At 46.8% G+C, this 26,567-nt stretch overlaps 1 protein-coding gene across 3 annotated transcripts in view; it reads left to right on the top strand.

The window, feature by feature from the left end:
• The window catches only part of adcy1b (adenylate cyclase 1b), a 68,628-nt gene that overhangs the window by 24,874 nt on the left and 17,187 nt on the right, over nt 1-26,567 (top strand). For all 3 annotated transcript variants that reach the window (XM_076973000.1, XM_076972999.1, XM_076973001.1), the window contains exons 5-12: nt 14,768-14,895; nt 18,024-18,182; nt 18,278-18,419; nt 19,208-19,363; nt 23,458-23,652; nt 24,676-24,773; nt 25,075-25,159; nt 26,464-26,553. In XM_076973000.1, coding sequence (XP_076829115.1) covers nt 14,768-14,895; nt 18,024-18,182; nt 18,278-18,419; nt 19,208-19,363; nt 23,458-23,652; nt 24,676-24,773; nt 25,075-25,159; nt 26,464-26,553 — 1,053 coding nt within the window. The remainder of the gene's footprint in view (nt 1-14,767; nt 14,896-18,023; nt 18,183-18,277; nt 18,420-19,207; nt 19,364-23,457; nt 23,653-24,675; nt 24,774-25,074; nt 25,160-26,463; nt 26,554-26,567) is intronic.

The raw sequence follows: 26,567 nt of genomic DNA, 5'->3' as shown, positions 1-26,567 counted from the left end.
GAGAGTGGGGAGAGATGAAGGCCTGTCCGTGCACTAACTGAATCAGCTCTGTAACGCTTCCTGCTGGCCATCTAGAGCCTGTGAATTGGATTAGTGTGCTACCCCAGGAAGTGCATATTTAATATGATTACATGATTCTACAAAACTCCTTGTGGGACGAATGGGGAAAGTTCCTTAATCCGTCCCAGTACTGAGGTTTGATTAATAATCCTGGCCTTCTAAGGAACCTATTTTAGAGACAACAGGCATGTTAACTTTAAGGAGAATCTCTTGAATTCTTTGTAAAACATCTGTGGAAAATGATATTTATTTTTAGGTCTTGCGTTGCTGGATTTAGCTTCCATTATAAGAGGAATAAAATAAAAGGAAAATGATTCTTCGCTCAGCGAAGTTCATCTTCTCTGTCGCTCCATCGTTGTGGTTGTGGAGGTCTAGTGTGTAGTGGAGGACTGTTCCTGAGATGATGGTGATCTCATCACCTCTCCAAGGTTCCCCCCGGCGTGGAAATGCTCCTCAGTCCATGTCACTGGCATTGAGGAGAGTCGATTCTGCAGCAGATTTGATGCAATAGCTTTCTTAATCTGCATGAAATGAGATGTTGCCCTCAGACGACCTCTCCGGAGCAGAGGGAGATAAGGCCCGATCCACAGCTCCTAGTCCGCACAGCTCTTCACGATCTGCTGTACAGGAATGATTAGGAGGTCCGAGGCTTTTCCTTAATTAATCAATCAATGATTGGGGACAATTATTTATTTCAAAATGAAGGTCAAGCTTATTGGAGCCTAGCGGGCTTGGGTTCCTCATTTTCTTTCAAATTGCAGTCCTGTCTTCTGGTAATGCATGTGCATACACATGCACATGCACACGCACATGCACACGCACATGCACACGCACATGCACACACAGGCACGCACACACACGCTCTCCCCATAAACACACACATCTTATGTGAATGTAATCTGTGCATCATGACACATTTAGACGTAGTGCTGAAATCCTTTAATCTGCAGGACGGCCAGTTTCTTTTTCGTCTCCTTCTTCACCATCTTCATTCTCAAGATTAAATAACTCTAGAGGCTCTAGAGACACACTCTACAGACAGATTATTGAGACACGTGATGGTTGGTACCACTAAATTCACGATAACGTGGAGCTGATATCTATTAGGAAACTCCAACAGCAGCAAAAATACACAAGCTTGATCTAGCAGGGAAGCGAGTGGGTATAATAACTATTCCTAGGTCAGTTTGTGTAACCGTTTCTACAGGTTGGTTTGTGGAACTGTTGCTTCATGTCAGGTTGTTTAAATGCTTAATGTGGCTTTCTGTCTTTCTCACATGTGTGTTAGATATTTCAAATGGAAGAAATTGTTTATCCTGTTGGAAGAAATCCATAAAAGTGCAGGGAACCATTAAAAAAAGTGTGCATCAATACTGGCAAGCAGGTGTCGGAGGAGGGGGAGGGGCTTCTGATGATGTCACACAACGAGCCAGTCAGGAGTGAGAGGATCAAGTGGGGGAGGGGCTTGTTATGAGGTCACACGACATGACAATCAGCAGTGAGAGTGTAAGTGGACATAAATCTGGTGCCAGTCTGCAACTCCCCAGTACCTCTGCACTGATGTCATGAATTAACAACAGTGATGTAAAAAATTGATGGGCTGTATGCAAATGTGTTGCGATCGAGCCCCTGATGTCACTGAACATTTGAGTTGCAGCAATTTGAGTTGCAGTAAGACATATTTGAGTTGAGACACTTAAGCTCATTCTGGTATATGCATTCGCACAGTCCTCCTTCAGTGGGCACGGCAGAGCAGGGGTTTACAGAACTTTACATGGGTTTACAGGACTTTACAGGGGTTTACAGGGGTTTATGTGACTTTACAGGGGTTTACAGAACTTTACAGGGGTTTACTGTGTGCAGGTGACAGTGTGAGGAAGCTGACCCCAGGTCAGGAGGGAGCCAGCTCACAGTGCTGCGGTCTGATCTGCATGTGTTTAGCCTGCTAGTGGTTCATGAAGCTTTATTTACGCAAGTACACTGGTATCCTCTTCTTTAGAGCTCAGTAGATGTTTACCTTTAAAACAAGAAATCTGATCTGAGGTCAGTATAAAAGCATACACAGACAAGATCCATTAAAAGGATTTGTTTGCTTGGAGAAGGAAGCAAAACTAATCTAACTAACTTTTAGGCATGTACAAATTGCCCAGGAGTTCTGAGCTGTGAAATATTAGTGTTCCTGTTCAGTTCTTCAACAGCTCATATCAGCCTCCCAACAATCACAAGTGCGTGAAGCACCCTGGAGGTGCACGAGCCCTGTGATGATACGGTTCAGAGTGCCGCCCACAGGAAGCCAGCTACTTGTTTGCTTGTTTGCCTGTCAGAGCCTCTCTGAAGCCCCCCCCCCCCCCCCCCCCCCCCCCCCAGCCTGGGGCTGCACGGACATCCGTCGCTTGGCCACTGACTACATAGCTCCCACATGACAGGGAAGAGAGTGGCAATGTGTGTGTGTGTGTGTGTGTGTGTGTGTGTGTGTGTGTGTGTGTGTAATGGTGTGTGTATGTGTGTGTGTGTGTGTGTGTGTGTGTGTGTGTGTGTGTGTGTGTATGTGTGTGGGTGTGTAATGGTGTGTGTGTGTGTGTGTGTGTGTGTGTGTGTGTGTGTGTGTGTGTGTGTGTGTGTGTGTGTGTGGGTGGGTGGGTGTGTAATGGTGTGTGTATGCATGTACACACGTTTGTGTGCGGGTGTGTGTCCAGTGGGCTCAGTGGCTCAGGTGTGGGGATGTGGGCCAGGAACACGTTCTCCTCCTCAGAGCTCCTCTCTGTCCTCCTCATCACATCTCCATCCAGGCCAAGTGAAGCCCACTCTCCTACTCACTCACACACTCTCCTACTCACTCACACACTCTCCTACTCACTCACACACTGTCCTCCTCACTCACACACTCTCCTACTCACTCACACACTCTCCTACTCACTCACACACTCTCCTACTCACTCACACACTCTCCTCCTCATTCACACACTCACACACTCTCCTACTCACTCACACACTCTCCTTCTCACACACTCTCCTTCTCACTCGCTCTCCTACTCACTCACACACTCTCCTACTCACTCACACTCTCCTACTCACTCACACACTCTCCTCCTCATTCACACACTCACACACTCTCCTACTCACTCACACACTCTCCTTCTCACACACTTTCCTTCTCACTCACTCTCTTACTCACTCACACACTCTCCTACTTACTCACACACTCTCCTTCTCACTCACTCTCCTACTCACACACTCTCCTACTCACTCACACACTCACTCACTCTCCTACTCACTCACACACTCTCCTACTCACTCACACACTCACACACTCTCCTCCTCATTCACACACTCTCACACTCTAACACTCTCTCACTCACACACTCTCTCTTGCTCCTTCACATCTTTCCACTTACTACTCTTTCTAATATTATCTCTCTCTCTCTCTCTCTCTCTCTCTCACTCTCTCTCTCTTTCTCATTGATGACTTCCTCCTGTTATATCTTCACTTCCCTCTGTACTAATATTTTCTCAGGGTAAATGTTCTCTGTCTGCCTCTGCTGATTTATCTCTTCCTACTGTTAATATCAGACAGACTTGTGTGTTTATTTTACTACATTTCTCATCCTACCATCTTGTTTTTTATTCTTATTTGATTAAACAAAACATTTTGATTTTACTGTCTATTAAAATTTTATCCATCCATCCATCCACACGTACATACACCCGTACATCCACCCGTACATCCACCCACCCATACATCCACCCATACATCCACCAATACATCCACCCATACATCCACACATACATCCACCCATACATCCACCCATACATCCACACGTACATCCACCCGTACATCCACCCACCCATACATCCACCCATACATGCACCAATACATCCACCCATACATCCACACATACATCCACCCATACATCCACCCATACATCCACCAATACATCTACCAATACATCCACACATACATCCACCCATACATCCACCCATACATCCACACATACATCCACCCATACATCCACCCATACATCCACCCACCCATACATCCACACATACATCCACCCGTACATCCACCCGTACATCCACCCACCAATACATCTACCAATACATCCACCCATACATCCACCCATACATCCACCCACCCATACATCCACACATACATCCACCCATACATCCACCCATACATCCACACGTACATCCACCCGTACATCCACCCACCAAAACATCCACCCATACATCCACCCATACATCCACACATACATCCACACATACATCCACCCGTACATCCACCCATACATCCACACATACATCCACCCGTACATCCACACATACATCCACACATACATCCACCAATACATCCACCCATACATCCACACATACATCCACCCGTACATCCACCCACCCATACATCCACCCATACATCCACACATACATCCACCAATTCATCCACCCATACATCCACCCATACATCCACACATACATCCACCCACACATCCACACATACATCCACCAATACATCCACACATACATCCACCCATACATTCACCCATCCATCCACCAATACATCCACACATACATCCACCCATACATCCACACATACATTCACCCATCCATCCACCAATACATCCACACATACATCCACCCATACATCCACCCACACATCCACCCATACATCCACACATACATCCACACATACATCCACCCATACATCCACACATACATCCACCCATACATCCACACATACATCCACCCATACATCCACACATACATTCACCCATCCATCCACCAATACATCCACACATACATCCACCCATACATCCACCCATACATCTTCCAATACATCTACCAATACATCCACCCATACATCCACACATACATCCACCCATACATCCACCCATATATCCACACATACATCCACCAATACATCCACCCATACATCCACCCATCCATCCACACATACATCCACACATACATTCACCCATACATCTACCAATACATCCACCCATACATCCACACATACATCCACCCATACATCCACCCATACATCCACACATACATCCACCCATACATCCACCCATATATCCACACATACATCCACCAATACATCCACCCATACATCCACCCATACATCCACCAATACATCCACACATACATCCACCCATCCATCCACCAATACATCCACACATACATCCACCCATACATCCATCCATACATCCACACATACATCCACCCATACATCCAAACATACATCCACCCATATATCCACCCATACATCCACCAATACATCCACTCATACATCCACCCATCCATCCACACATACATCCACACATACATCCACCCATACATCCACCAATACATCCACACATACATCCACCCATACATCCACCCATACATCCACACATACATCCACCAATACATCCACACATACATCCACCCATCCATCCACCAATACATCCACACATACATCCACCCATACATCCACCCATACATCCACACATACATCCACCCATACATCCAAACATACATCCACCCATATATCCACCCATACATCCACCAATACATCCACCCATACATCCACCCATCCATCCACACATACATCCACACATACATCCACCCATACATCCACCAATACATCCACACATACATCCACACATACATCCACCCATACAGTTGTGATCAAATTTATTCAACCCCCAATGCTGCGAAGGGTTTTATGGAATTCAGTGCACATTTGTAATTGTGTTCATAATGAAAATCTTACAAGGACTTGTTAAAGAACTAAATGCAACTAAGATAGCATCAATTTTTTTTGTCATAAAGTATTAAATGGCCATTTTGTGATTTCTTCATTGACACAATTATTCAACCCCTTTACGACTACCACTCCTAAGAACAGAGGTTCATTCCAGTGTTTTCCATCAGGTATTGAAAACATCTGTGGATGTCAACGAGCAGCAATCAAGCATGATAAGCACCAATTAGGCAGATTTAAAAGGACTGTGATACTCAGCTCCTTCTAGACATCTACTGGTGTGTTTCCAAGCATGGTGAAGGCAAGAGAATGGTCCCAGAAGACAAGAGAAGAGGTTATTGCTCTTCACAAGAATGGCAATGGATATAAAAAGATTGCGAAGTTGTTAAATATTCCAAGAGACACTATCGGAAGTATCATTCGCAAGTTCAAGTTAAAGGGCACAGTGGAAACGTTACCTGGTCGTGGCAGAAAGAAGATCCTGACCGCGACTGCTGTGCGCTACCTGAAGCGTAATGTGGAGAAAAATCCCCGCGTGACTGCTAAGGAACTGAAAAAAGACCTGTCAGATGTGGGCACTGAAGTTTCAGCTCAGACAATAAGGCGCGCACTGCATAACGAAGACCTCCATGCCAGAACGCCCAGACGCACCCCCTTGCTGACTCCAAAGAACAAGAAAAGTCGACTGCAGTATGCCAAAAGTCATGTGGACAAGCCACAAAGGTTTTGGAACAGTGTACTGTGGTCAGATGAAACTAAATTAGAACTGTTTGGGACAATGGACCAGCGCTATGTTTGGAGAAGGAAGAACCAGGCTTATGAACAAAAGAACACCTTGCCTACTGTGAAGCATGGCGGGGGGTCAATTATGCTTTGGGGCTGTTTTGCTTCTAATGGTACAGGAAAGCTTCAACGTGTGCAGGGTACCATGAATTCCCTTCAGTACCAGGAGATCTTGGAGGAAAATGTGATGGAGTCAGTCACAAACCTGCGGCTTGGGAGACGTTGGACCTTCCAACAGGACAATGATCCGAAGCACACATCCAAGTCCACTAGAGCATGGTTGAACATGAAAGGCTGGAACATTCTAGAGTGGCCATCGCAATCACCAGACTTAAATCCAATTGAGAACCTCTGGTGGGACCTAAAGAAGGCAGTTGCAGTGCGCAAGCCTAAGAATGTGACTGAACTGGAGGCTTTTGCCCATGAAGAATGGGCTAAGATACCCATAGGTAGCTGCAAGACACTTGTGTCAAGCTCTGTTTCACGCTTGAAAGCTGTCATAACTGGAAAAGGATGTTGTACTAAGTACTAAAAAATAATGTCACTAGGGGGTTGAATAAAACTGATAATGATGTGAGCACAGTAAAGACATTTGTGGTTATTCCATCATAAATATTATGTTATGTTTGTCTAATTTATAAGTGCCTCTTTGATATAATTGTAAATAAGATGACTGAAATGATCAAAATCAATGTCAAACTGGCCAAAACACTTTATTTCAGTGGGGGTTGAATAAATTTGATCACAACTGTACATCCACACATACATCCACCCATACATCCACCCATACATCCACCCACATCGATGCTGGTAGTTCTGCACAAGCCTACATCTTTATCCTGCTATTTTTATAACGATTATAGGTTTCTCAGTCTCTCTCTCTTTCTCTCTCTTTCTCTCTGCACTGCCCTGCTTTTAGTATCTAAACACGTCCTGTAAATTGGACCACAGGGACTACACCTATTTAGCCTACTGAGCCTGTACCTGTTGGAGGTTCTTAGCATACTTCAGTAATTTGATGTTAAATGACGTATTGGATGAACTAAAAATACTTTACATTGAAAGACTCAGACCACATGCAGATGCATTTCTCATTAATTACACTCTGGGCTCGTGAGTGTGCTGTGACTGAGTCGTGGGGACGGCCGGATGGAGATGTCATGCTCTGACAGGGTTGGTAGGACAGCCAGACGGAGGTTCCTCTGTTCCTGAACAGTGCTGCAGGGTTCCAAAACCAGTGCCTCCCTCATGAGAATACGCTCATGTTACTCTCATGAGAATACGCTCATGTTACTCTCATGAGAATACGCTCATGAGAATACGCTCATGTTACTCTCATGAGAATACGCTCATGTTACTCTCATGAGAATACGCTCATGTTACTCTCATGAGAATACGCTCATGGGAATACGCTCATGTTACTCTCATGAGAATACGCTCATGTTACTCTCATGAGAATACGCTCATGTTACTCTCATGAGAATATGCTCATGAGAATACGCTCATGTTACTCTCATAAGAATACGCTTATGTTACTCTCATGAAAATACGCTCATGTTACTCTCATGAAAATACGCTCATGTTACTCTCATGAAAATACGCTTATGTTACTCTCATGAGAATATGCTCATGTTACTCTCATGAGAATACGCTCAAGTTACTCTCATGAGAATACGCTCATGAGAATACGCTCATGTTATTCTCATAAGAATACGCTCATGTTACTCTCATGAGAATACGCTCATGTTACTCTCATGAGAATACGCTCATGTTACTTTCATGAGAATACTCTCATGTTACTCTGATGAAAATATGCTCATGTTATGCTCATGAGAATACACTCATGTTACTCTCATGAGAATACACTCGTTATGCTCATGAGAATATGCTGATGTTACTCTCATGAGAATACACTCATGTTATGCTCATGAGAATGCACTCATATGAATAGGCTCATGTTACGCTCATGAGAATATGCTCGTTATGCTCATGAGAATACGCTCGTGATACTATGTACTAATAACACAGGGCTGAAGTATAATGCTAATATATGAATAAATCCAGACTGTGTGTGTGTGTGTGTATCTGTGAGTGTATGTAAAAAAGAATTACTTATTTGAAATGTTTTCTTTCTAACTACACCAATATAACATGCTTTTGCTGTTATGTCTCATCTCTAATGGAGATGTCATGTTTGTTGAATGCTGACTGAGGGACAGGTATGGTTTTTAATTAGGTGTGTGATAGTGTGATCTGCAGCTGTAAGATTGTTTTTAACTTGTCTTATTTGGTGTCAATTAGCATTTCCAGTTTGGTGTGACTTTGTGGGACTAGACCTACTAAAGCACTTCAAAGAGTCACTTGGTGGTTCCGCACTGCTAAAGGGAGCAGTTTGCCATTTATTTACAGACAAAAATATTTCTGAATCATGAAGGGAATCTGATGAAATGCTGTTACTTCTTTTAATTTGCCATGTCAGCATTTTTCCATGTTACAGGTGTAATCAGCAGCACCTGAGCGAACTTCAGACTGGCTGTTCTAACTCTACGTGCTCACCTGTATTCTACATAGCATTCCACTATTTTACTGAGGAATTTACATTTAAACGTGTGTTTGTGTGTATGTGATGGATGTGCGTGTGTTGTGTTTGTGTGTGTTTAAATATAGCTGCACAAGTCACGCCGAGTCACATGACGCAGATAATCCTGATCATGTTTGCATTTGCATTCAGGACTGTAGATTAGATTAGATTAGGACTAGGGCACCCCGGGCATGCTGAGACCACAGTGAGTGGAGTCCAGCATCAGTGTCCGGTTGGTCAGATCTGTATCTACTCCGTATACCCTTCAGGTACCCCCGTGGGGTCAGACCAAGTGTTCACTCTCTCCTTGCCCCTCTGTGTCTCTGCATGTATCTATCTTCATTTCTTTGAGTCTCTTCACAATTCTCTGTCTCTCCAAGTCCGTGTCTCTCCATGTCTCTCTGTGAGTCTCTCCCTATCTCTGTGTCTCTCCATGTCTCTCTGTGAGTCTCTCCCTATCTCTGTGTCTCTCCATGTCTCTCTGTGAGTCTCTCCCTATCTCTGTGTCTCTCCATGTCTCTCTGTGAGTCTCTCCCCATCTCTGTGTCTCTCCATGTCTCTCTGTGAGTCTCTCCCTATCTCTGTGTCTCTCCATGTCTCTCTGCATGTCTCCATGTCTGTGTCTCTCCCTATCTTTGTCTCTTCATGTCAGATTCAGATTCAAGAAGCTTTATTGGCATGACTGTAATTTGCAACAGTATTACAAATACAAATGCAATACAATACATAAGAAACAAAATAAGAACAACAATTACAAAATAAGTCTCTCCATGTCTCTCTCTGTCTCTCCATGTCTTGTTGTCTGTGTCTCTCTGTGACTTTCTGTACATCTATCTCTCTCCTCTGTTGCTCTATACCTCTGTCTGTGTCTCCGTGTCTCTCCATGTCCCGCTGTCTATATCCCTCAGCCCATCTGTCTGTGTCTCTGTATGTCTGTCTGTCTCTGTGCCTACCCTCGAGTCTCTCCGGTCTTAGAGGAGTGTCCTGGACCAGCACAGCGTCATGGAGACTGAAGCCTGATGCTCCTGCTGTGGTCTGCTGGAGCGTTCAGAACGTCTCTGGATGGCTGCCTGCTTGTCTCCGGACATGCAGGCCCGTTGTTTGTTTGTTTGTGGACTTCCTCTTTGGCTGCTTAGTTTGCTTAGTTGCTAGGTGTTCACTTTCCCAAGTCTTTCAGGGGTAGGCTCAGGTTCAGACCTAGGCCAGTCTAATCCATTCAGGATACATTTAAGGAAACTGTAATGTGATCAAATGAGTCAGATGCTTACAGACAATATTAACAGGTTGATTATACAATAGGCAATTTGAACTTGTAGTTGAAGAACAGGCAAAGGTCAGAACCAGGTCAAAACAACTGAAATGGAGAAACATGGGAGTAGTCAAACACAGTCATATAGTCAACACCAGAGTAGTCAAACACAGTCATATAGTCAACACCAGAGTAGTCAAACACAGTCATATAGTCAACACCAGAGTAGTCAAACACACATATAGTCAACACCAGAGTAGTCAAACACACAGTCATATAGTCAACACCAGAGTAGTCAAACACACAATCGTATAGTCAACACCAGAGTAGTCAAACACACAATTGTATAGTCAACACCAGAGTAGTCAAACACACAGTCATATAGTCAACACCAGAGTAGTCAAACACACAATCGTATAGTCAACACCACAGTAGTCAAACACACAATCGTATAGTCAACACCACAGTAGTCAAACACACAGTCATATAGTCAACACCAGAGTAGTCAAACACACAATCGTATAGTCAACACCACAGTAGTCAAACACACAGTCATATAGTCAACACCAGAGTAGTCAAACACACAGTCATATAGTCAACACCAGAGTAGTCAAACACACAGTCATATAGTCAACACCAGAGTAGTCAAACACACAGTCATATAGTCAACACCAGAGTAGTCAAACACACAATCGTATAGTCAACACCACAGTAGTCAAACACACAGTCATATAGTCAACACCAGAGTAGTCAAACACACAGTCATATAGTCAACACCAGAGTAGTCAAACACACAGTCATATAGTCAACACCAGAGTAGTCAAACACACAATCGTATAGTCAACACTACAGTCATATAGTCAATACCAGTATATCTTAAGAAGTATCACTTCTATATTCAGTATCCCAGCTGCACACTCTATATCTCTATATTGTACACTCTTATCACTCTCACCACGTATTTTGGTAAATCCTGTAATGCCATCTGTCACATTTTTGCAATCTCATCTCAACCCTGGTTGCTGGAAATCTGTTGATATATTTTATTTTATTTTTTTTTATATATCCAAAATTACGTTGTACACTGTGCGAGCCAAAATTTCGTTCTGCGTACACCCGTGTACAATGAATGGCAATAAAGATTGTCTAAGTCTAACCAGTGTCAACACCAGTGACAATCAGATTAGTCAAACACATGTGGTCGGTCCAACAGTCATATGTGCAAGAACAGTTGATGAAGGACTCCTGTTTCTCTAAAAACTTTGTGTACTATACTACAATTTTAAATATCTCTACATATCTTACCTAAGTGCACTGCAATTGCTACCTTGAATCCTCTGTATATATGTATGTATGTACAATATACATCGCTGCTTAAATGTTTGTGAACTCCTTGTTTTGTAGTTTAGATTTTTCTGTTGGTTTACCATGATTCCCTTATTTTATCACCAGTTTTTGTATATGAAATGCCTAGTTCATTTCAATTTACATGTTTTGAGGGAACTGTGTGAGTTGCCAGCAGACTACATGAAACGATGAATCAGAGCATGTGCAAAAGTACGTGAACCACAGCTGCACTGGTAAAGTCAATTAGGTAAAAGACTCAGATGAGTCCTTGAGAGTGCTCAAGTAATCAGTTAAGCAGACCAATCAAAATATTCTTGGGAAAAGATTTGAGCTACACTGATTAAATGGGAGAAGAAACCAACCAAACCGTGCCAAGGCGTAAAGCACACAGATCAACAGAAGAAAGGAGACATTCAACACCAGGAAGAAGGTGGTGAGAGTCCATCAGTCTGGTGAAACAAGACCATCTCCATAAGATTCCAGCTCCATCCATCCACTGTAAGACGAATCATTGGAAAATGAGGAGCACTCAGGATCACAGCAACTCTACTTAGAAATGGACGGCCATCAAAATGAACACCAAGAAGAATAAGAAATGATAATTCAAGTAAAGGTGTGTCATGTTTGGCCCCACCCCCCTGTCAATCATGTATCACTTTTTAGTCATGTCATGCTCTGTGTTTCTTCCCCTTCAACTGTGTCTTGATTGTAATCAGTTCTGGTATTTAAGTTGTTGGTGTTCAGTCTTCATGGGTTATTGTAAGGTGATGGTGATTGTGCATGTTATAGTGAAACTAATTGTGAAAGCAAAAGTTACGTTGATTGAGTGAGTTAATCGTTTAAAGTGTTTCGGTTAATCTGGTGTTCATTTTACGTTCTTTATTCCTGTTTTGCTTATGATTTCTTGTGTCTGTAGATGTCTGTTTGTGTAGTTAGTTATCTAAGTTTTTAGTGTTTGGTTATGTCAGGTTGCTGGTCGGGTCTGTAGTATAGTCTTTACGTCTAAAGGTTAGCTGGTTGTTTCCGTGTTAGTACTGTGTGTATTCTTGTTTCCTGTTTACCCTGTTACTTTACTTAGTTTTATCATGCCTTGTCGTGCTTGTACTGTTCGTGTGTTCACTGTCAAGTTCAAAAGTAAAACCTGTTTGTTTAAAATCCAGTCCCCTCCACAAGTGTGTCCACTTCCTGATTGTGCAACACCTGCCCCGTCACAAGGCCAAAGCACACATCACCTCCAGAGAGCTGCAGACCTCCCTTGGTTGTATCTGGGATAAACGTACATACATCTACAATCAAGCAAAAAAAATCAATAAACATGGGGGAGATGCTAGATGGAAGACTCTGCTCTCAAGAAAGAACACAGTTGCCCTTTTAAACGTTGCCAGAAAGCACTTGGACAAACCAGAGGCTGTCTGGAAGTCCATTATCTGGATAGATTAATCCAAAATTGAATTATATGGTAACAACAAAGTTTGGAGAAAACTCCACACTGCATATAAAGAAAGAACCTCCCAAAATTGAAATATAGTGGTGGAAATGTGAAGGTCTGGGCCTACGTTTCTGCCTCCAGACCTGAATGACTCCATATTCTCCAGGAAACCATCAACTCCCAGGCCTATCAACAAATTCTTGACCAGAAACTCCTGTCATCAGCCAGGAAATGGATTATGCAACAAGACAATGACCCAAAGCATTCCAGCAAAATTACCAAGGAATGGCTTAGGAGAAAGAAGATACACACTCTGGATTGGGCCTGTCAAGTCTGGACCTCTATCCCATAGAAAGAGTGTGGCAAGATCTGAAGCTGGTGGTACATGCCAGATGGGCCTCCAACCTCCATCACCTGGTGGAGTTCTGCGAGGAGGAGTGGGCAAAAATCGTAATGATCCTCAGGCCTGATGTGAGACACTCGTTTCTGGTTACAGAAGATGTTTAGTGCCACAAGCTACTAACGAAGAGTTCACATACTACTGCACTTAGCATATTTTCAGTTTTGAAATGACACTTTTGTTCAATAAATAATAAAAAAATACATATTTTTTGTGTCCCTTATTTGGAAGGACTGCTATACAAATGGGGAGTTGGATATTCAATTCAAGAAAAAATTTTTTGAGATCATGTTTATATAATTAATGAAGTCTTCAGGCAGTTGGATTGCACCTAGTCAGCAGGCTTTGCTGATCTGAGGTCAGTATCCAGTGTTGGAGACGTCACGTCTGTCTATGGCACCTGTCTTCATTTCCCTGTGTGTCAGTGTTGAATGTGACGTGTAGAATGTCATTCCTGTGGCCATGTGGAAGGGCCTGGAAAGGCAGCTGCCACGGTCTGTTAGATCCCATGATTACACCTTTAGCCTGTTCACACGCCTTTAGCGTGTTCACACGCCTTTAGCCTCATGCTCCTGGATCGCTGTTGTACAGTTTAGATTCATATTACAAGTAGGTACTGGATATTTAAAAAGCAAATGGACAAACCAAATATATATAGATAGACAAGTGATATAGACTTAAAACACGCTGGTCCTGTGTTTAGATTAAACTAAAAACAAATCAACAGGAACAATAAAATAATTAAAAACATGGCAAACATGCACACATATTCTCTCTCTCACACACACACACACACACACACACACAAACACGCCTCAAAATTCACAGCTTAGACTATCATTAGTGCAGAGCTGTGTGTTTTACGTTCACCTGTGTTCTGACTGCATGTCTGTGGTCATACAATATTTCTGACCTTTATTATTTGTTTAATTTCATCAAGGAACTTACAGCCAGGCAATACTGACTTGTGAGTAGCTTTGACGTGAATCACTTAAATACAAACCAGTACACATCAGTCAGGCCACTGGTGCGTCTGGGGATCTCACCTCACTTAGACACAAACTTCTATGAACAACGGGGTACTGCTGAGATTGAGAACATGGAGGTTTCTCAGCTGTGAACGCCTGTGAGAACCCTGGTGCTTCCATAATGCCTCATCTGCCTTCCATCAACAGGAGAATCACTGCAGACGCATTAAGATCCTGGGAGACTGCTACTACTGCGTGTCGGGTCTGACGCAGCCCAAGACTGACCACGCTCACTGCTGTGTGGAGATGGGCCTGGACATGATTGACACCATCACGTGAGTAAGAATGGCAAAAAAAACCTTTTAAAAAGTCTTGGTAAAAATGGTTCAATGCTAAGGAAAGCATGGTATCTAAAGACTGCAGATACAGGGTTACCGGTTCTTTGACACAAGAGTAACAACCGATATTTGAAGCCTGGGTTGTTGAATTTATACTGGGTGATATAGACAGGGTTGCTGAATTCAGCCTGAGTTAGTGGATTTGGCCTGCGTAGTGTTAGCATGGCTAGTGTTAGCCTAGGTTGCTAAGACTAGTCTGGGTGGTGTTTACCTGGGTTGCTATTAATCGCTTCTTCCTCCCAAATTTTGAACAGAGAGCTCCTTTATTAAGCTCCATCTTTTGTTGCCAGTAGTGAACTATAAATCCCAGCAGTGATGACCCTCAGTCGTGTCAAATGGCAGGTAGGGTGGGGCAGGGTCCAATGGCCTGCGGGCAGACAGGAAGAGGAGGAGCCATGGTGGAACTGGAGCTGTATCAGACATCCTTCTCCAAACATCTCCACGCTGTTCACCCTCCTTTAACCAGCTCAAACGTAGGACTGCACTTCTAGACTCAACGAGGTCTCACATCCTGAATAGTGTATCAACACAGAATCTTAAAGGAAAGGAATATTTCTGTCCATGAGGTGAGACACATTAATTGGCAACAACCATAAAAACATGTTAGAGTTGTTTTTTCTGGTAGAATTGATAAAATACAAGGGCTTTTCTTGAAGAATAATTAGACCAGGCTCTGTGAAAAGTGAACATTAAAAACATTTAAATAGGAGTGCAGTTAAATCTTTATCTTAAGTGACAGAGGTGAGCGGTTGCTTCGTGAAGACGGTGAAGAGGTGAGGAGTGCTGTGGGAATCCGGGAGCCAATCAGGATGCAGAGCAGACAGTGGTGGAGCCAATCAGGATGCAGAGCAGACAGTGGTGGAGCCTCCACAAATCTCATTTGCGTTGGGGTGGGGGTGGGGTTGCCAGGGGTTACCAGGCCAAGCTTTTAAAGTGCGTGTCAAAACATGCTGCCTATTTGCATGCTGGGAAGAGAGAGAGAGAGAGAGAGAGAGAGAGAGAGAGAGAGAGAGAGAGAGAGAGAGAGAGAGAGAGAGAGAGAGAGAGGAGAGAGGGAGAGACAGACAGACAGACAGACATGTATCTCCAGAACTCCATGCCTGCCTCTGTTTGAAATGCATAAAAGCATTCGCAGCCTATCAAACTGTTCAGCACAGAGCTCACACACACACACACACACACACACACACACACACACACCCCAGAAGACATGCACATACCTATATAGTCATTCACACACATCCAATCCCTGACGCAGACGGACACAGTAAGAGTACAGATGAGGTGGGTGCACAGAGATTGAGTTCTGCACCCCCCCCCCCCCCCATTGTTTCTACGTTAATATCACATTGCCTTGAAGCTGCTGCTAGGTGTGTGTGTGTGAGAGAGAGAGAGAGGGAGAGAGAGAGAGTGTGTCTGTGTGTGTGTGTGTGTGTGTGTGTGAGAGAGGGAGAGAGAGAGAGAGAGAGGGAGAGAGAGAGAGAGTGTGTGTGTGTGAGTGAAGGACTGAATTCAGGTGGTTCAGGGTGTGTTTGTGTGACGGGAGTGGAGCAGTTCAGGGTGTGTGTTTCAAACCCCAAGCAAAACTGAGATTATGTGCGTAGAACTGCTAATCCTCACATGACCTCACTGTGTCTTTCGAGAACATCCTGATGTCACCATCTGAAGCTGCTCGTAGCCTGGGAATAACTTTGGACAACCAATTGTTGTTCTAAACTCATGTTTCAAACCTGACCCAGTTATGCAGGTTTTCCTTCACAACATATGATGGATTTGACTCTCACAAGAGGCCACAGAGACACTCGTTCAGTCTCTTGCCATCTCAAGGCTTTACTCCTGCAACACGCTACTCACTGGTGTTCCTCTACAGGCCATCAGACCTCTACAACTGAGCCAGAATGCAGCAGCATGGCTGATCTTCAGTCGTCTGAAGTTCACACGCCACTCCACTGCTGGGCTCCCTTCACTGGCTTCCTCTGTGTGTGTGTGTGTGTGTGTGTGTGTGTGTGTGTGTGTGTGTGTGTGTGTGTGTGTGTGTGTGTGTGTGTGACTGGAGTTGGTTGGTTCAGGGTGTGTGTGTGTGTGTGTGTGTGTGTGTGTGTGTGTGACTGGAGTTGGTTGGTTCAGGGTGTGTGTGTGTGTGTGTGTGTGTGTGTGTGTGTGTGTGTGTGTGTGTGTGTGTGTGTGTGTGTGTGTGTGACTGGAGTTGGTTGGTTCAGGGTGTGTGTCTCTCTCAGTAATAAGGCACTGCTGTCGTACTCTCTGGGGCCATTTTTTCCTTGAGGGGAATCTCAACATGGCTGCACCTCCACCCAGCTCCTCCCACATCCACCCAGCTCCTCCCACATCCACCCAGCTCCTCCCACCTCCACCCAGCTCCACCCACATCCAACCAGCTCCTCCCACATCCACCCAGCTCCTCCCATATCCACCCAGCTCCTCCCACATCCACCCAGCTCCACCCACATCCATCCAACTCCTCCCACATCCACCCAGCTCCTCCCACATCCACCCAGCTCCACCCACATCCACCCAGCTCCACCTAGCTCCACCCACATCCATCCAACTCCTCCCACATCCACCCAGCTCCTGTTCTGTCATACTGATGGGTGGCGAAGGGGCGGTGCCTCTGTCTGTCCCTCCCACTCAGCTGACACTGTCAGCTGTTTCCTGCTAATCTTGCTTTTCCTACTGCAGTAAAAGTCACCACATGTACAAGTACATAAAAGAAAAAATCTACATGGGTTTGGATTTTGATGTTGTTCACCCTGCTTGATCTAACTGAGAGAGAGGGGGGGGTGAAATGTGGGTGTAGCTACTCACATGTCTGAGAAGAGCACTCCTGCAGCTCCGCCCCCCACCTGCCCATCATCTCCACAGGGGGCGGAGCCAAGGACATGGAGTGAGAATGCTGGTGGTCACCTGTACTGCTGTCATTTAGGACAACTGGATACAAAGACACACACACACACACACACACACACACACACACACACACACACACACACACACACACACACACACACACACACACTTCCCATAATTCCTCTCTCTGCCCCCTGCAGGTCAGTAGCAGAGGCCACAGAGGTGAGTCTGAACATGCGTGTGGGTCTGCACACGGGTCGTGTGCTGTGTGGGGTGCTGGGACTCAGGAAGTGGCAGTACGACGTGTGGTCCAATGACGTGACCCTGGCCAACGTCATGGAGACCGGTGGGCTGCCTGGGTGAGAGTCTGCCCCGCCTCCAACAACTGTGCACTCCCCACCTTTTACCTGATTGGTTGTGGACTGTGGTCGTCCTTTTTCCCTTTGGCCAATAGGAAGGTGCACATCACGCGCTCCACGTTGGAGTGTCTGAACGGAGACTATGAGGTGGAGCCAGGAAACGGGCGTGAGAGGAACGCCTTCCTGCACAAACACGACATAGACACCTTCTTCATCGTGCCCTCGCACCGCAGGAAGGTGTGTGTGTGTGTGTGTGTGTGTGTGTGTTCGTGTGTGTGTGTGTGTGTGTGTGTGTGTGTGTGTGTGTGTTCGTGTGTGTGTGTGTGTGTGTGTGTGTGTGTGTGTGTGTTCGTGTGTGTGTGTTTGTGTGTGTGTGTGAGTGTGTGTGTTCGTGTGTGTGTGTTCGTGTGTGTGTGTTTGTGTGTGTGTGTTTGTGTGTGTGTTCGTGTGTGTGTGTGTGTGTGTTCGTGTGTGTGTGTGTGTGTTTGTGTGTGTGTGTGAGTGTGTGTGTGTGAGTGTGTGTGTTCGTGTGTGTGTGTTCGTGTGTGTGTGTGAGTGTGTGTGTGTGTGAGTGTGTGTGTGTGTGTGTGTGTGTGTGTGTGTGTTCGTGTGTGTGTGTGAGTGTGTGTGTGTGAGTGTGTGTGTTCGTGTGTGTGTGTGTGTGTGTTCGTGTGTGTGTGTGTGTGTTCGTGTGTGTGTGTTTGTGTGTGTGTGTGAGTGTGTGTGTTCGTGTGTGTGTGTTCGTGTGTGTGTGTTCGTGTGTGTGTGTGTGTGTGTGTGTCACGTATTTATGTGATTTGTAGCTGTGAGTTTATATAGCAAAATATAATAAAGTATATTTCGCATCACTTCAAAAGCTTGCTTTACAAAGTTTAGCCTGTTATGCTAACATCAACTGTTGATTGCTGAAGCTAACTGACCCTGGGACCGTATGATATTAGCCTAGATGTCAGACTTTAAAGGCACGTTGAGTTATACAGGTGTCCTGATTCACTGGGCCCTGTCTGGACTCGTTCTGTTCTCAGATCTTTCCTGGGCTGATCCTGTCGGACATCAAGCCTGCTAAGAAGATGAAGTTTAAGACGGTCTGCTACCTGCTGGTGCAGCTCATGCACTGCAGGAAGATGTTCAAGGCTGAGATTCCCTTCTCCAATGTCATGAACTGTGAGGATGGGGACAAGGTACCAAAACTCGAGTGTGTGTGTGTGTGTGTGTGTGTGTGTGTGTGTGTGTGTGTGTGTGTGTGTGTGTGTGTGTGTGTGTGTGTGTGTGTATGCATGTCTGTGGAGGTGTGTGTGTGTGAAACTAGGTTTGTGTGTCTGTTATTCTGGTTTTGGAAAGTGTACATCTTCATTGTGGAAAATCATGACTTTCTTTTATAAGGTCATGATTAAACCTCAGACGTGTGTTAATGTTGAGTCATGTTTGTTAACATTGTACACAGTCATTAACACTGGGCCACACTCAGACGGGTCATTAACACTGGGCCAGACTCAGACGGGTCATTAACACTGGGCCAGACTCAGACGGGTCATTAACACTGGGCCACACTCAGACGGGTCATTAACACTGGGCCACACTCGGACAGGTCATTAACATTGGGCCAGACTCAGACAGGTCATTAACACTGGGCCACACTAAGACAGGTCATTAACACTGGGCCACACTCAGACGGGTCATTAACACTGGGCCAGACTCAGACAGGTCATTAACACTGGGCCACACTAAGACAGGTCATTAACACTGGGCCACACTCAGACGGGTCATTAACACTGGGCCAGACTCAGACAGGTCATTAACACTGGGCCACACTAAGACAGGTCATTAACACTGGGCCACACTAAGACAGGTCATTAACACTGGGCCACACTCAGACGGGTCATTAACACTGGGCCACACTCAAACGGGTCATTAACACTTGGCCACACTCAAACGGGTCATTAACACTTGGCCACACTAAGACAGGTCATTAACACTGGGCCACACTCAGACGGGTCATTAACACTGGGCCACACTCAGACGGGTCATTAACACTGGGCCACACTCAGACGGGTCATTAACACTGGGCCAGACTCAGACGGGTCATTAACACTGAGCCACACTCAGACGGGTCATTAACACTGAGCCACACTCAGACGGGTCATTAACACTGGGCCACACTCAGACGGGTCATTAACACTGGGCCACACTCAGACGGGTCATTAACACTGGGCCACACTAAGACAGGTCATTAACACTGGGCCACACTCAGACGGGTCATTAACACTGGGCCAGACTCAGACAGGTCATTAACACTGGGCCACACTAAGACAGGTCATTAACACTGGGCCACACTCAGACGGGTCATTAACACTGGGCCAGACTCAGACAGGTCATTAACACTGGGCCACACTAAGACAGGTCATTAACACTGGGCCACACTAAGACAGGTCATTAACACTGGGCCACACTCAGACGGGTCATTAACACTGGGCCACACTCAAACGGGTCATTAACACTTGGCCACACTCAAACGGGTCATTAACACTTGGCCACACTAAGACAGGTCATTAACACTGGGCCACACTCAGACGGGTCATTAACACTGGGCCACACTCAGACGGGTCATTAACACTGGGCCACACTCAGACGGGTCATTAACACTGGGCCAGACTCAGACGGGTCATTAACACTGAGCCACACTCAGACGGGTCATTAACACTGAGCCACACTCAGACGGGTCATTAACACTGGGCCACACTCAGACGGGTCATTAACACTGGGCCACACTAAGACAGGTCATTAACACTGGGCCAGACTCAGACGGGTCATTAACACTGGGCCACACTCAGACGGGTCATTAACACTGGGCCACACTAAGACAGGTCATTAACACTGGGCCAGACTCAGACGGGTCATTAACACTGGGCCAGACTCAGACGGGTCATTAACACTGGGCCACACTAAGACAGGTCATTAACACTGGGCCAGACTCAGACGGGTCATTAACACTGGGCCACACTAAGACAGGTTATTAACACTGGGCCAGACTCAGACGGGTCATTAACACTGGGCCACACTAAGACAGGTCATTAACACTGGGCCAGACTCAGACGGGTCATTAACACTGGGCCAGACTAAGACAGGTCATTAACATTGCACTGGACTCCAAGCTCTGTGAAAGTGTCTCCTCTGCAGGAGCTGTAAGGCAACATGTGGGTCTGCTTCTCAAGTACTAGTAGTTACAGTGTCCACACACACACACACACACACACACACACACACACACACACACACACACACACACACACACACACACACACACACACACACACACTCGATCAGAGAGGTGTGTTCTCATTCGCTCAGTTCCACTTCATACGCTGTTTGCCTACCCGGTGTCAGGTGTCTCTGCTGGGCACATCCAGCTGATTCTGTCTTCCTCTTCCTCCTCTCTTCGTCTCCCTCATCTCTTCCACTTCCTCCTCTCTTCCTGTTTGTCCTCTCTCTCTGCTTCCTGTCTCCCTCTCTCCCACTGTCTGTCTCTGTAATTACCTCCCTGTCTCACACTGTCTTCAATTCTACCTCTCTCCTTCACACTTTATCTCTTTACCTCACCCCCCTGTGTCTTCCCCACATTCTCTCTCTCTCTCTCTCTCTCTCTCTCTCTCTCTCTGTTGTTGACCTTTTCAGCATGTATTGGGTTTTTTCACTACCACATCCTCTGATGATGCTCAGTATTGATCGTGGACACTTCCCGGTATGAAAGAATTTGGGCTCTTCCACACATTGAACTCTGGTTTCTGTCTGTCTGATATATTTACACCTGTCTGCTGTTTCGAGGCAGATGTGTTGGTTACAGTTACTGATTTCTAATGAGCTGAGGTTTGTGAATGACCTCGACGTCTGTAATGAGAATTGTCAATGTGCAATTTTCTGTCATTTTCTGGCTGGACTGTCATGAGCAGTTTGGTTTGCTTGGCAAAGCTAATGATTTACATTGAACAAACACAACTGTAACCTGTGCTAAGCTTACAGGAGTGGGAGAGAGGGGGTGAGACAGGAGAGGGGGGTGAGACAGGACAGGAGTGGGAGAGAGGGGGTGAGACAGGAGAGGGGGTGAGACGGGAGAGGGGGGTGAGAGAGGAGAGGGGGTGAGACAGGAGAGGGGGGTGAGACGGGAGAGGGGGGTGAGACAGGAGAGGGGGGTGAGACAGGAGAGGGAGAGAGGGGGGTGAGACAGGAGAGGGAGAGAGGGGGTGAGACAGGAGAGGGGGAGAGGGGGTGAGACAGGAGAGGGAGAGAGGGGGTGAGACAGGAGAGGGGGAGAGGGGGTGAGACAGGAGAGGGGGAGAGGGGGTGAGACAGGAGAGGGGGAGAGACAGGAGAGGGGGGTGAGAGAGGAGAGGGGGTGAGACAGGAGAGGGGGGTGAGACAGGAGAGGGAGAGAGGGGGTGAGACAGGAGAGGGGGAGAGGGGGTGAGACAGGAGAGGGGGAGAGACAGGAGAGGGGGGTGAGAGAGGAGAGGGGGTGAGACAGGAGAGGGGGGTGAGACGGGAGAGGGGGGTGAGACGGGAGAGGGGGGTGAGACAGGAGAGGGGGGTGAGACAGGAGAGGGGGTGAGACAGGACGGGAGTGGGAGAGAGGGGGGTGAGACAGGAGAGGGGGGTGAGACAGGAGAGGGGGTGAGACAGGAGAGGGGGGTGAGACGGGAGTGGGAGAGAGGGGGTGAGACAGGAGAGGGGGGAGAGACGGGAGAGGGAGAGGGGGAGAGACAGGAGAGGGGGGTGAGACGGGAGAGGGAGAGGGGGAGAGATAGGAGAGGGGGGTGAGACGGGAGAGGGGGGTGAGACAGGAGAGGGGGAGAGACAGGAGAGGGGGGTGAGACAGGAGAGGGGGGTGAGACAGGAGAGGGGGAGAGACAGGAGAGGGGGGTGAGACGGGAGAGGGAGAGGGGGAGAGATAGTCCTTAATGTGTGACCTAGCCTGATGTGTTAGTTTACGAAGCTGCTGTGGTTTGATTGCTGGAGCTGTGGTCCAGTGCGGGTGTCTCCTGTGACTTCAGCACATGTGCTGGTGTTGTCTGCTGTCCCCAAAATGTCCCGCGCAGTTAGCAGGATTCTCACCTTGTTCCCCGCAGCACGGGGCTTTCGCACGCGCTGATCTTTTGGTAAGAGACCAACGTCCTGCAGAGCAGTGAACTATTAATCAGGAAATGGAAACAGCACGCGCGAGAAGCGTCCCGTCTGTCTGCAGCGAGACCTCAGGTCCTTGTCCCGCGTGTCCCGTCCGCAGAGGCGGGTCCTCCGCTCGGCGCCGGAGAAGCTGCGGAACCGGACGGCCGTGTCGGCCACCGTGACGCAGTGCAGCCCGGGCACGCGCGTCAACCGCTACATCGGACGTCTGATCGAGGCGCGTCAGACGGAATCGGACACGGCCGACCTGCACTTCCTCACGCTGACGTACAAGTGCTCGGAGCGGGAGAGGAGGGTGAGTTGGGCCGCCGGGTCACGGAGTTCTCCCGGCTGCTGCGGGGCTCTGGGCTCTGGGCTCCTCCCACAGGAGGTGGAGTCTGGAGCAGCGGGAGGTGTTGGAGGTGCAGGAGCGTCAATAACGCGCTCCTCCCCAACATTCCTCAGGAGACGCCGCGTGGAGCCTTCACACAGCCAGTGTCAGAGTGGTGTTGCTGGAGAGTGTGTGTGTGTGTGTGTGTGTGTGTGTGTGTGTGTGCGTGTGTGTGTGTGCGTGCGTGCGTGTGTGTGCGTGCCTGTGTGTGTGTGTGTGTGTGTGTGTGCGCTTCTCTACAGTAACCACCCAGTGTGATTCACTGCTCATTTTCACAGCAAAACAATAACCTGAACAAGGCAGAAACAGAACCTGAAAGTGTCTGTTGAAGGTGTTACTGACTATCACTGACTGATTGTGTTAGGTCTGTTATTTAGTGACTGTGTCACTGACTGTGTTAAGATACTGTGTTAGGTACTGTCTGTTATTTAGTGACTGTGTTAGGTACTGTGTTATTTAGTGACTGTGTCACTGACTGTGTAAGGTACTGTCTGTTATTTAGTGACTGTGTCACTGACTGTGTTAGGTACTTTGTTAGGTACTGTGTTATGTACTGTCTGTTATTTAGTAACTGTGTCACTTACTGTGTTAGGTACTGTGTTAGGTACTGTCTGTTATTTAGTGACTGTGTCACTGACTGTGTTAGGTACTGTGTTATGTACTGTCTGTTATTTAGTGACTGTGTCACTGACTGTGTTAGATACTGTGTTAGATACTGTGTTAGGTACTGTGTAAGGTACTTTTAGGTACTGACTGTTATTTAGTGACTGTGTTAGGTACTGTGTTAGGTACTTTTAGGTACTGACTGTTATTTAGTGACTGTGTTAGGTTCTGTGTTAGGTACTGTGTTAGGTACTTTTAGGTACTGACTGTTATTTAGTGACTGTGTTAGGTACTGTGTTAGGTACTGTGTGGTCTCCTGATCCAGCGTGTGTGTTTCTTCTGCAGTACCATCACCTTCACGACGCGTACTTCACAGGTGCGGTGGTGGTGTCCCTCGCCATCGCTGTGCTGTCTGGCCTGCTCTACCTGCTCCTCATGCCACAGTAAATAACACCTCCTGTTCTCCTCACTAACACTTTATGCTAATGCTAACATCACCGTTAACGTCCACACTCTGTGGATTTCAGCTGATGAACTGAGCTCAGATCCATGAACAAAGGCTAGCACAGGGTCCTCTAGCAGAATGCAAATAAAATCAGACTAACTTGTCCAGTCTAGCATTTCTCATTGTAAGCGATGCTGTCAGTTTTAAGCCTATTTTAATCATTTTCCTAATTCTGAGTTATTCTTGCTTTGTGCTGGTCATTCTCAACCGTCTTCCTGCACGCTCTCACTCTGTCTCAGGGGAGCGGTACCTCTGGTCCTGCTGGTTTTCTCTATCTGCTTCCTGGTAGCTTGTATCATGTATCTTCATGTCACTAGAGTACAGGTAAAGAACCCCTTTTTAATAATTACACACTTAATTCTGGTCTTATTGCTCAACAGTCATTTTATGCATCCCTCAAAAAGCCCCTCGCTGTCTGCAACAATGAGGCCAATATAAAAATATTCAAATGAATTCCTCACCTAGAAAACAATGAGCAGAAGTGTATGTGTGTGTGTGTGTGTGTGTGTGTGTGTGTGTGTGTGTGTGTGTGTGTGTGTGTGTGTGTGTGTGTGTGTGTCTGGCCGGCTGGAGTGCACAGAGTGGAGTGTTCGCTCTGTGCTGCAGTGTTCAGAGGGTCTGATCACCCTCACTATTCATAGTCTCTGGGACTGCCAGGCGAGTTCAGCACTAGACACACATGGAGAAGGTAGCGGGTTGGAACCCTCAATCATCACCTCTGTGTTTTGGCCCGTGTCTACTGGCCATGGCTGTAATCTGAACAGAAACAAATACACACGCAGATAACGTGGTTCTGGGTCGTCCCTGAGGTTGACGCTGAGGTCGTTGGGGTCACGTGAAACGTGACATATTTGTCAATTGTGATTTTCACCTCAATCGAAATTTGTCCTCCACATTTACCCATCTGTGCAGTGAGAACACACACACACACACGCACACACACACACACACACACTAGTGATTACTAGGGGGGTGTGGTACACACAAGCCCAGAGTAGCCTCAGGTCTGGGAATCGAACCCACGACCGTCCGGTCACAAGACCAGTTCCCTACCACAGGACCATGACTGCCCATAGTGCACACGTCACACGTCCGTCCTGCACACGCGCCACGTCCGTCCTGCGCACGCGCGTCACGTCCGTCCTGCGCACGCGCGTCACGTCCGTCCTGCGCACGCGCGTCACGTCCGTCCTGCGCACGCGCGTCACGTCCGTCCTGCGCACGTGCGTCACGTCCGTCCTGCACACGCGGCACGTCCGTCCTGCACACGCGGCACGTCCGTCCTGCACACGTGTGAGGTCACTGCTTTGCTCCTGTCCATTATTCCCCCGTGTGTACTGTTGGGTGGACCAGACTGACGTTCTGCACTCAAATGCAGCTGATTGTGTGGATGTATATCTCACCTCCGCCTTGACGGGACTCACAGGGAATCTACGCTTTTGTTGTTGGACCATCACACCACCGTTTCCCACTAAAGCTTCACTGTGATGTTAATATTGTGGAGCTTTGGCACCATTCTAAGTGGATGAAGAAATTTGAATCATTCTTTTTTTTTCCTTTCTTCTCTTTCTCTCTCCTCCCTCCCTTCACTTCCCTCGCTCACTCTCTCTCCCCCCCCTCTCTCTCAGTGTTTTCCTGGGTGCCTCACCATACAGATCCGGACAGTCCTGTGTGTGCTCATCGTGCTCTTAATCTACGCCGTGGCCCAAGCTTGTGTGGTGAGGCCCTCTTC

Source organism: Brachyhypopomus gauderio, chromosome 14 (genome assembly GCF_052324685.1).
Source record: "Brachyhypopomus gauderio isolate BG-103 chromosome 14, BGAUD_0.2, whole genome shotgun sequence".
Classification (NCBI taxonomy): domain Eukaryota; kingdom Metazoa; phylum Chordata; class Actinopteri; order Gymnotiformes; family Hypopomidae; genus Brachyhypopomus; species Brachyhypopomus gauderio.
This window is presented reverse-complemented; position numbering and strand designations above follow the sequence as displayed.